Source organism: Gouania willdenowi, chromosome 4, assembly GCF_900634775.1.
Source record: "Gouania willdenowi chromosome 4, fGouWil2.1, whole genome shotgun sequence".
NCBI lineage: Eukaryota > Metazoa > Chordata > Actinopteri > Blenniiformes > Gobiesocidae > Gouania > Gouania willdenowi.
In genome coordinates, this window is record NC_041047.1 from 28,980,324 (window position 1) to 28,990,989 (window position 10,666).

Genomic DNA, 10,666 nt, shown 5'->3' on the forward strand with positions numbered 1-10,666 from the left:
CTACAATGTCCACACTGACCCCCTGGATGGAGACAGGGCTGACTGGCCTCTTGGTTCTCCTCAGGTCGACAATCAGCTCCTTAGTCTTTGTCACATTGAGCTGTAGATGGTTCCACTCACTCCATGTGACAAAGCTGTCCACAGCAGCCCTGTACTCCACCTCGTCTCCCTCCCTGATACATCCAACCACTGCAAAGTCGTCCGAGAACTTCTGGAGATGACAGGTGTCAGTGCAGTAGCTGAAGTCCGTGATGTAGGTGATGAAGAGGAAGGGAGAGAGTACAGTCCCTTGAGGGGCCCAGGTGTTGCTGACCACTTTGTCAGACACACAGTGTCGCAGGTGTACAAACTGTGGTCTGACAGTTAAGTAGTTCACAATCCAGGACACAATGGAGGAGTCAACCTGCATCTCTGTCAGATTCTCACCCAGTAGAGCCGGACGGATGGTGTTAAAAGCACTGGAAAATTCAAAGAACATGACTCTCACAGTGCTCGCCGGCTTGTAGAGGTGAGAGTAGACACGGTTGAGCAGGAAGGAGATGGCGTCCTCAACTCCAACATTGGGCTGGTAGGCAAACTGTAGTGGGTCCAGGTATGGTCTGATAGATGGTTGAAGCTGCACCAGGATAAGTCTCTCCAGGGTCTTCATGATGTGGGAGGTCAACGCAACTGGTCTGTAATCCTTAGAGTCGCTGGGACGTGACGTCTTTGAAGTGAAGTGAAGTTGAGAGAGTGCTGAAGTTTAATGGTGGACTGTGTGCTCGTTTTAGGGTGTGTGGTGGCAAAATTAATAAATCATGTTTACTCGTATATCTTACTCATTGAATGTATGCTTACTCATAAGATGTAACTTTCTATCCTCTCTTTGTCTTTCCCTTGGGAAGGTCAGATGCTCTCACATGCCTCTCCCCCCACTAACACAAGATAGCCAGCAACTATCCCAAGGCTACTGCAACACACACACACCATACACACACACACATACACATACACACACACTACACACACACACGCACACACCTAAGCATGTGATTATCATATGCTATACCGGTGGCGCCGAACTCATGGGAGCATTCTGACACCCTTCCTTTCTTTTTTCCTCCTTGGGTGGGGTTTGGCAGAAACTTTTCAGTCAGTCCTGTGTTACGGTGAAATTTACGGTTACCTCGTCTTTGACTTGAAAACACACTCTGTGGTGATAAATGATGAAGACCAGACAGGAGAGATGATGAAGTAATAAAAAAATGATTTAATCTAAACTAAATAAAAGGTACAAAGCGGGATAGACAAAGAAGTGGTCTCCTCTGGCCAGAGGAGAGACGCGAAGAAGAAGGGACCAAAAGTTCCTTTCACACACATTTATACCCCACTGTCCCACCTCCCCCCTTCCACAGACAACAAAGAAGAGACCAGGGGGGGAAGGTCAGTCTGCCGGAGGTGACACCTCCGATGTCGGGGTGGGTTTGGACGTGCTCTGGCCTTGGAGATTAAACTGAGGCCAACTGACATTCCTTTAGAGAAGCTGTATCGTGGGAGTATGGGTTCACTGACTTTGCAGGAAGAGGAAAAGACATCAGACAGGAGTGGAAAGTTACAAATTGGGGTAATAAGTTGAATGAGATCAAAAAGCAAATAAATGAGTATACATAATTAATCAATTTTGCCACCACAATCCCAGGACAAAACAGAGGGGGATAGACCCACATTGGGTGGCCGCCCAAAAAGGATTTCAAAGGGTGAAAGTTTAGATTTTGGATGGACCTGTTGTCTCATCTGAAGGAGGACAAGCGGTAAAGCTTTGATCCAGTTCAGCCCTCCATGCACTTGTTTAACCTGTTTTTCAGAGTACCGTTAGCTCTTTCTACGGCCCCAGCAGACTCAGGGTGATAGCTGCAGTGTTTTCTAAGATCCATGTCTAATCTTATCTCTAACTCTGTTATCACCTGGCTGACAAAATGTGTGCCGTTATCAGAAGAGATTTTGTATGGAATGCCCCACCTAGGAATGATGTCTGTTAGCAGTGCTTTGGCTACTGCCGTCGCTGTCTGGTGTTTGGTTGGAAAGGCCTCAATCCATTTAGAGAACATGTCTATGATGACCAAACAGTGCTTCTTTCCCTCACATGGTGTTAGCTCAATAAAATCCATCTGCAGGTGATGAAAAGGCATGGATAGCTGAGGATGGGCTGTCTGGCTAGTCAATGGTTTCTTTCTGCCTGGGTTGTTTTTAGCACAGATCATACATTTCTGACAAAACTCGGCTGCAAAGGAAGAAAATCCCTTTGTGTACCACACTGTCTGAAGAGCAGATACCATACCACCCTTTGACACATGGGCTTGACCGTGTGTCAATTTAGCATAAGCAGGGAAAAGAGCAGTCGGGAGGCAAGGTTTTGAATCGGGGCCATTCCAAACCCCACTCACCTGGTGACAGTCTGAGGCCTGCCATTTGCGGCGGTCGGCTGGTGTGACAAGGGCGGAGAGTTCGGACAGAGGACATGCAAGTCAGATGGAAAGTGTGGAGCGTGACTACATGTCTTCTCAAGATGAATGCATACAATTGGGAGACATGGAGATGTGAGAAAGCCAAATAAGTTTAACCAAATAAATAAATGTTATTTATTTAAATTGTTTGTTTTATTTCTCTCTGCTATCTCTTGTTTATGAAGGAGAAATCTTATTCTATCCTTTATTTATTCTGAATAATGTTAACACTCCACACATAATAACATAATCTAATTATTTTATAGAGCTGAATTTGTCAGTTCATTTATTTCTAAATTGGTGGCAAAAGTGTCTCCTATTCTGTGTCTGAACCAGAGTTAAGCAAGATTATTGGCCCTTTTAAGGTTAGACAGAATTAAAGTTAAGTTGAGTCGAACAATCATATTGTCTTTTGCTCTCTGCATTTATCCCATTCGTAGGAGCGACGAGCCATAGCACGGTTTTGAGAGCTTCCTTAAATGCTCAGAAGTTACTTAACTTTAAACTATCTCATTTATATCTATCAATTATTAAGAATTTCAGGAGGACCCTCTTTAAATCTCAGGCGACCCAGATTGGGCCACCAACCAAATGTTGAGAACTTTTATTTTACTCTTAATGTCTAAACCCAGTGAAAGTGTTTTATGGTCTTGCACGCTAAGTGCTGGTGGGGGAAGAAAATGGTTGGAGGGTTTTGAGGTATATCATTTTCCTATGATAAAATATAAATCAAAAATCAGAGGGACGTTGGCCCTCTCCCTTCCCTTTTTTACATAAGAATACATTTGGATTCTTAAAACCATATGATAAATATCATTGGAAAATCACTTATCTGATCATTTTGGATGTCTCCGTTTTCCTCTCTCTTGTGTCCACCTGCTTTTGTGCCCTCCAGCCTCCTCGACCTCCTCCTCTTCAGCCATAAAGGTCAAAGCCAGGGTCAACTGTACGCTCCTTTTGGAAATTTGAAGATCTGTCCCCACTTTCGCAGTTGGATTGGAAGTCTCTGTAGTCTCTGGAATAGATATTATGTTAGAACATCCACAATATGGCATATTGTCATGTGTCTATTTCAATCTATTTCCCCTTTGCTTCCCAGTTATAGTTATGGACAATACTTCCCTTTAATTCTCATCCTTCATCATAAGAAGCAGTGACCAGGCATGACAGCTGTAGGAGGCAGGATCGGAGTCGAAAAGGTGGTGGCATTTTCTGTTCGGAAACACTCAGAAACAGAAAGAGAGGAAAACATTAAGACTTAAATGAATAATTTAAAATATCCCTTTTCTTTAGTTGGATTTGATTCATCTCCTTTGAGTATACAGCCAGCAACCTGTATATTGGAAAAAGACAACACAATAACAACAACTAAGACGAAGACTTAGACAAGTGCACACAACAACGAGTATACACATACAACAACAAAAACATGGACACTGAACATGAACAGTAAGGTCAGTCAAGGTCAAAGCCAGTCATTCCACTGAAAGTGGCATTATATATAAAAAATGTCGTTTGGTGTTTTTAAACACCCAGAAAAATAACCTTTAAAACCTGGTAAACTTTTTAGAAGGCCCAAGGCCTAAAACCATAATTCTATTAACAAGCAGCAGTGAGATCTGAACACCCCACTACATAATTGGCAAAAACGGGGAGAAGATCTAGTGCATCAAAACCCAGGAGGAAAGGAAGGTGAAACAGAGGAAAATGTGTAGTCAAACAGCCATTCATCGGTCAATCACTCAATGACACGTCCACGGCACATTCGCACTTACAACGCGGTTCTCTCAGGCATACGTAACGTGTCATCATTCAGTCATTCATGCACCGCACACGATCATGCCTCAATTTTCACGTCCATGCATTCACAAGGTTTCACTGCATAGTGTCCAAGTAGAATATAGGCCTCATCTAACCCACCAGTGGCGATAGCCAGTCCACCTCCTCTTTCGGGGTCAATGAGCTCTTATTTCCCCCCATGCTTGGCAACCTTATAGCGTTAATTAATTGCTTTTCACTGGTATCATCTGATTAATAAGAGGTACGCTCCTTTTTATTTCCGTCTTGGCGGAGTCTACACTTAGATTTTTGCCCATGGTAGTACTGACAGTCTGCTATCTGCTGATCAGTCAGGAATGGCACGGCCGTGCACTAATAAACTCACAACTCTCTCAACAGCTGCTAACTCCAGAAATTTAAGACAAATATCTGAATCAGCCGGAGAACCTCTCAACGTACGCTCTTAAAAATAAAGAACTGGGAGAAATCCCCTCCACCGCTGGTATCTCCAGAGATTTAAGAAAACCTCTGAATCAGCAGGAGGCTCTCAACATACGCTCTTAAAAATAAAGAACTGGGAGAACATATAAACACACTTATGCAGGACTTGTCAGGACTTTTGGGCACCCCTAATATTATTCAACATTGAACGGAGCACGCAACCTCTAATAACCCTCACTCTAAGAGAACGTAGAAATTTGTTCAGAATGGTATTCGGTTACCAAGCATGTATCAAATCAGGTGGACCACTATCCCCCATAGAGCGCTTCCCCCAGCAAGGTTTATCCTTTTTCTGCACATTAAACCAGGACTTCTTGTTTGAAGAGTAATTGTCTATGTAGCAACTAATGGGACAGTTTTCTCAGGAAAAATTTGGTACCCCCCCTGCTGTCGAGTGGCTTCGGGCCGGCAAGACAGTCCGACGCGGTATGGAGGAGGCGTGCAAAATGAAAACGATGAATGTTGAACTAGGCTGTCTGTCGCAAGCAGCTTGAAAAGGGTAAGGTACAGATTGTTTACGAGGGTATCGGTCAAAAATGTCAAAATGTAAACTTGGTTGAGGCTGCAGTCCTCAATCTCTGTCTCAATTTTCCTGAAATTGAGTAAAAACAAAAGAGTAAAAGAAGAATCGTTCAGAAATAACAAAGGAGAAAAAACGTGTGAGCTCAAAAAAATCATGGTCAATAAAAGAATAAAAAATAAAAACTTCAGCTCCAAAAGCTGAGGCAACAGAGGGCTCTTTCTTCAACGGATGTAACCATATCTTGCATTGTGGGGGCCTCCCCTCAACGGGAAAATAAAAGGAAAGAAAAGCAAACAAAAACAAAACCATTAGTAACACTATTTTCCTCCCTTTTGTTTGTCTTTCCCATAAAGGCAAAAGCAGTGTAAATAAATGTGGGTTCTGTGTGAAGTTATGGTGGTCCTGTGTTTCAGCTCATAGTTACATACATACTTCTAAGTGTATCTCAAAGCGTGTCAGAGAATAAATGAAAACAAAATAATCTAGCGTACAGTCAGAAAATAGAGGGGTTAGTATTGTCCTATCAAAGGAGAAGCTTGATGGCTATTTGCTAGTTGTCCCACCCCATGCCAAAGTTCAACTACCACCAAAGGCTGTGGTGGACTTCATGCGAACTTGGTATCCTCGTAGCTTTGTGAAACAGTGTCTTTTTTGGTGAAGATGTTCCAGCAGACATGTGATCAGTCTGCAGTTGCTGCCCATCATTCAGGCAGTAATCGTGGTGTTCAACCCTCAACTCATTGGTGGGGGAGTGTCCAACCAACTCAAACGCCCACAGGTTCTCAGTCTTTGATGATGGGGCAGGATGTGTTAATCCCAGCATTGGCATGCGGCCCATTCCATAGACGATGAAGAGTTGACTTGGGACTGAGCGAGTTATTATAAAAAAAAGATGTTTTTTGAAGTGATTATGTGTGTTTTTGTATCTTTCTCTTGTCTTTTTGTGCATTTTTTGTAAAATTTAACTTATAGTGTTGCTTTTGGAGTGTGATTCTATAGTCATTTTGTATATTTTTGTATAAAGATATTTAGTTTTGTGTATTTTGACTAAACTGCGAACGGTCAAACAAACATGAATATAAACATTTTGAAAAGACCAAATTACTCCAAAATAACGGATGCACACACTTGGGGTAATTGGAAGCCATTGACAAAGTTTTAGGTCGAACAGATACCGTGTCGGGGAGATATTTGCTCTACAAACACACACACACACACACACAGATCTTTCTTGCTTTTATTATAAGATGTTCAACAGCATTTTCCCACCCTCGCCGAATATGTGCACTTTCCCACGGTGCCAATTTTGTCAGGGGGTCAGTTCATTGTCACAACACCAGCATCACATAGCCCCCTCCGGCGACCCCATCAATCCACATACTCAGCTAGGTGACCGGGGGCCTGCGTAGCCGCGCAGGGTTCTTGCGCGTCTCTGATGCCCCATGGAGTGGGGCTCACCTGAGACAGCAGGAGCCAGTCCATCTCCCTCATGGGCAGCCTGTGGAGCCTGGAGTTGGTATGATGCACGTCTGTACACAGCTGGTACCCTGTTTCTATCAGCAAACACCTGTTTACTTGTTGGACAAACTCCAGCTTTACGTCCTTTACCACTGCTATGCTTTGAAACTCGTTTAACTTTTGGGTCAGGGGAACGCTTTGTATAGTTATGATCCCCGTCTGTTGTTCGCTTGCGCTTCTCTGGTTCACGGCCACCACGCAGCTCAGGGTTCCTGGATCGCCACTCAGAAAAGCTGCTATGCTTTGAAACTCGTTTAACTTTTGGGTCAGGGGAACACTTTGCATAGTTATTGATCCCCGTCTGTTGTTCGCTTGCGCTTCTCTGGTTCACGGCCACCACGCAGCTCAGGGTTCCTGGATTGCCACTCAGAAAAGCTGGATCAAGAGAAAGGAATTAAACATAGAAATGAGATTCTTAGAAAAAAAATGGACCCAGAAGTATTTCATGTTATATAGCCCATCAGCCAAAGTATTGGGTGAATAAAAGGATCTGATTTAAAGAGGAAAGCTCAAGGTTACCTTTTAGGAACCCAATCATGTTGTGTGGAGTCTAACAGAGTTCCCACGTAGCTTCTATTTCGCCATTTGATATCTACCATCAGAATACCTGTCATCACATAGGAAATAAATACATCAGTGAGCACATGTTGTTTCAACCAACACATAATGTTACACATCCAATTAAACACAAGGATTTACCAAAATATGAAAACTTTCCAACAATGTCAATAAACCGAGTATTTACAGTGGACATCCAAATTTTTTTATACCTTTTACTTTTTTTAGAGCTTTTTTTTTATTTATTGATCTATAAGACATAAACTATTTCTGGTATATAACCTCCCAAGCAGATTTAAGATATAGTCATTTAAAAATGTTCTGTGTTGATTATTTTAAAACCTCAGTCTTTTTTCAAATTCACTGATAATGAGAAAACTATATAGTGTGGAGGTCCAGTGGCTTTTTGAAGTTGAGACGCAGAAAGGACGAGTGACTAAGATAAAATAGGCTTAGATAAGTATCTACGAAGCCTCCACGATGTCTGCCATGTTGTAAACAATGCAGGCTCTGAGCTGCTACGGGAAGCAGGAGGATCAAATGTCATCTCACTACTGAGCTCTTTTTAATCTTTGATTTGATTTTGTGAATCTTTGAATTTTATATCGCCGTTTTTTTTTTTTGTTTTTTTTTTATTGCAGAATTTCATCACATTCCCATTAGCCTTACATCCCTAGTAACTAATTACTTTTGAAAAAACTACCCCAATAATGAACACACACACACACAGATCACAGATGAAGGCGTTAATAATGGACAGTTTAGTGTGTAAACGTCCATACTATTGCTTACCTCCCTCTGTCTCACAGCACACTACTCCTTTCAGGTTCACTCTGGTCCTTGGCTGGCAGGGCCCTAAGAAAGAAGAGTTCCCATCCAGTGGCCCTGAAGGGCCTCCATCCAGCTGCTTCTGACTGGAGGTGAGTTGTGCTGAGGGGCAGGAGGAGGGGAAAGCTGAGGTTCCAGGTTCTCCATGGTGACCAGGAGGAGAAGGAGCTGGGACCTTGAAGTCCACCTGGAGGAGAAGAAGATGGATCAGAAACAGACTAGTGTACACATATTAGATTCACTAAATAAAACAACATCTTTAAAATGATCTGTATAAAACAAGTGTATGTTATTGGCTGGTCTGACAGCTGCCAAAAGAATGATAGTTTGTCGTTGGGAACCACCACATACACTGTCAGTGAGGGAATGGCTTCTCGGTTACAGGGATATTGCCCACTTGGAGCTTTCCACAACTTGTTTGAACAGTGCCAAAACACCCAACATCAACTGCTGGTCAAAGTTACGAGTGAAATTTACCAATATGTTGTAAATGTCATCTTGTCTATTTTCTGCCTTTATTTTGTCAAGTATTATGTTATTAATATTATATTTACAATGTTACTTACTTCACCTGTATATTTTGATGATATATATACATATGTTTACATTTTCCATACTATCTCTGGGGATATCGTCATGATGGAGGAGGTAGATGTGAAACGCCTCGTTTTATAATTATTTTTAGTTTACAAATTTATTTGAGAATTTTTGCAAAAATGAGGGTCAAAGGACTCATGGACCGTATGTGTTTGTGTGTGTGTGTGTGTGTGTGTGTGTGTGTGTGTGTGTGTTGCTATATCATTTTTTTTATTGTTTATTCTCTTTCTTCATAGTGGTCTTAAGCCTTGGCTGCATTCTGTGGGGATGCATAGGAGAGTGTGGGGAGGGATGGGATGATATGTACAGAAACAATGGCTACTCAATGTGACCGACCACATGCTCTTACCCAGTATGTAAAGAACTGCTAACTGTTCCTATACCCATTGTATAAACTATGGAAAAAACAAATGAAAAATGTATTACGAAAAATACATTAAATTCACACGATTCGGTGAACAAGTCTTTGTAATATTGAGCTTTTAATGGATATTTCAGAGCAGCAAACAAAGCCCAGCAGACGTTGTGCAAACCTGAAACAATCAGCATAGAATGGGTGTAAGAAAAAAATGATTTGGCAATAGATTGCGATATTTCACTGCAAGATCATTGTATTGATCCAAAAAATATCCATTGTGCTAACATTAGCATAGCACGTAAACGCCCGATTACTAGGTGTCAGTGAACGAACCATCAGACCTTGTTAAACTATCTCACTCCTCAATGCATTTTCGCTGGAAGTTGATTGCACTTTATTTTCATAAAACATACTGGGCACTTTGACAGATGTATGTGGTTACTTTTATTTAAATTATTTAAGATCTTAACAGAATCAGAATCTGATTTAGAAGCAAAGGTTAAGCATTTTTTTGAAAATTATAACTTAATAGTTTGATTAACATAGAACTCGTTTTTGTTATTGATACATGAATTACAGTTAGTTACCATTTAGTTGTTTTCACAAGTTTGAAAAAAAAATGAAATAAATAGTGTTTCATGCCATTTTGTTGTTGTAAAGGTGAAATTTGTATGGTAAATTGTAGCGTCGCTAGATTCATCAATTTTAGAGGTTTCCAAGGATCTCATTCAAAGTGGACTTTTTCCTTTTTACTGTGAAGGTCATCATTTTAACCCTAAGCCACACCTGCTCACCCTGCTTCACTGGAAACATTCAGGATTTAGCGTTTCTTGTAAGACACAGTAAATGATGTATATAAACTTATTTAGCAGTCAACAAGGAACAAAGTAGAACAAATTCACAGAGGTAACATGATGAGTATTCCAAAATCTATTTACTGCTGAAATGCTGAGAGCTTTTCAGTCATTTACAACTCATTTAGAGTGATATTATGAATTCTAGACTTTAAATAAGCCAAAATATTTCTGAAAAGTCCACTTACTTTTTTACTTCCACTCATTTGAAAGCTTCTTTCTTTTTGCAACAACTTCTGTTCTGATATTTTCTTTAAATCAATCCTGTGCTCGCTATACATCCACTGCCGTTAAACAATTCTTTGTAATATCTCTCCAGTACTACTGTGTCAGAATTCACCTAGCCACAGAGAACATCAAAGGAAGAAATGATAGGGCAGAACATCAAAGGAATGTTCTAAATGTTCTTTTTTTGGAGTGATGTAAGAGCTACATTGCTTTGCGCTAGCAAAACTTTGCGTGGAGAACAATTAAAGACTCAGACTTTCAAATTCTCAAAACGTATTTCACAGTTTTAGGACGATGAATTTGTTGTATGACTGCTATATGTCCAATTATGATGGTGATTAAATTAATTATTATACACTTAAAAGCAAATTGTTATTGCTATGTTATCTAAACATTCAAAACGTTGTTTTATATTTGGCAGGCATGTGTAATTTGTGTT

At 41.0% G+C, this 10,666-nt stretch overlaps 1 protein-coding gene across 1 annotated transcript; it reads right to left on the reverse strand.

Moving 5' to 3' along the window:
* Positions 1-6,773: 6,773 nt before the first annotated feature.
* Positions 6,774-10,308, reverse strand: LOC114462519 (zinc finger protein 608-like). The gene is made up of 4 exons (XM_028445419.1): positions 10,188-10,308; positions 8,155-8,377; positions 7,324-7,411; positions 6,774-7,179 (listed from the first exon to the last, which is right to left on the reverse strand). Exons 1-4 carry the CDS (start codon positions 10,278-10,280, stop codon positions 7,092-7,094), a joined length of 492 nt encoding a protein of 163 aa, XP_028301220.1. The 5' UTR covers positions 10,281-10,308; the 3' UTR covers positions 6,774-7,091.
* Positions 10,309-10,666: the final 358 nt, after the last annotated feature.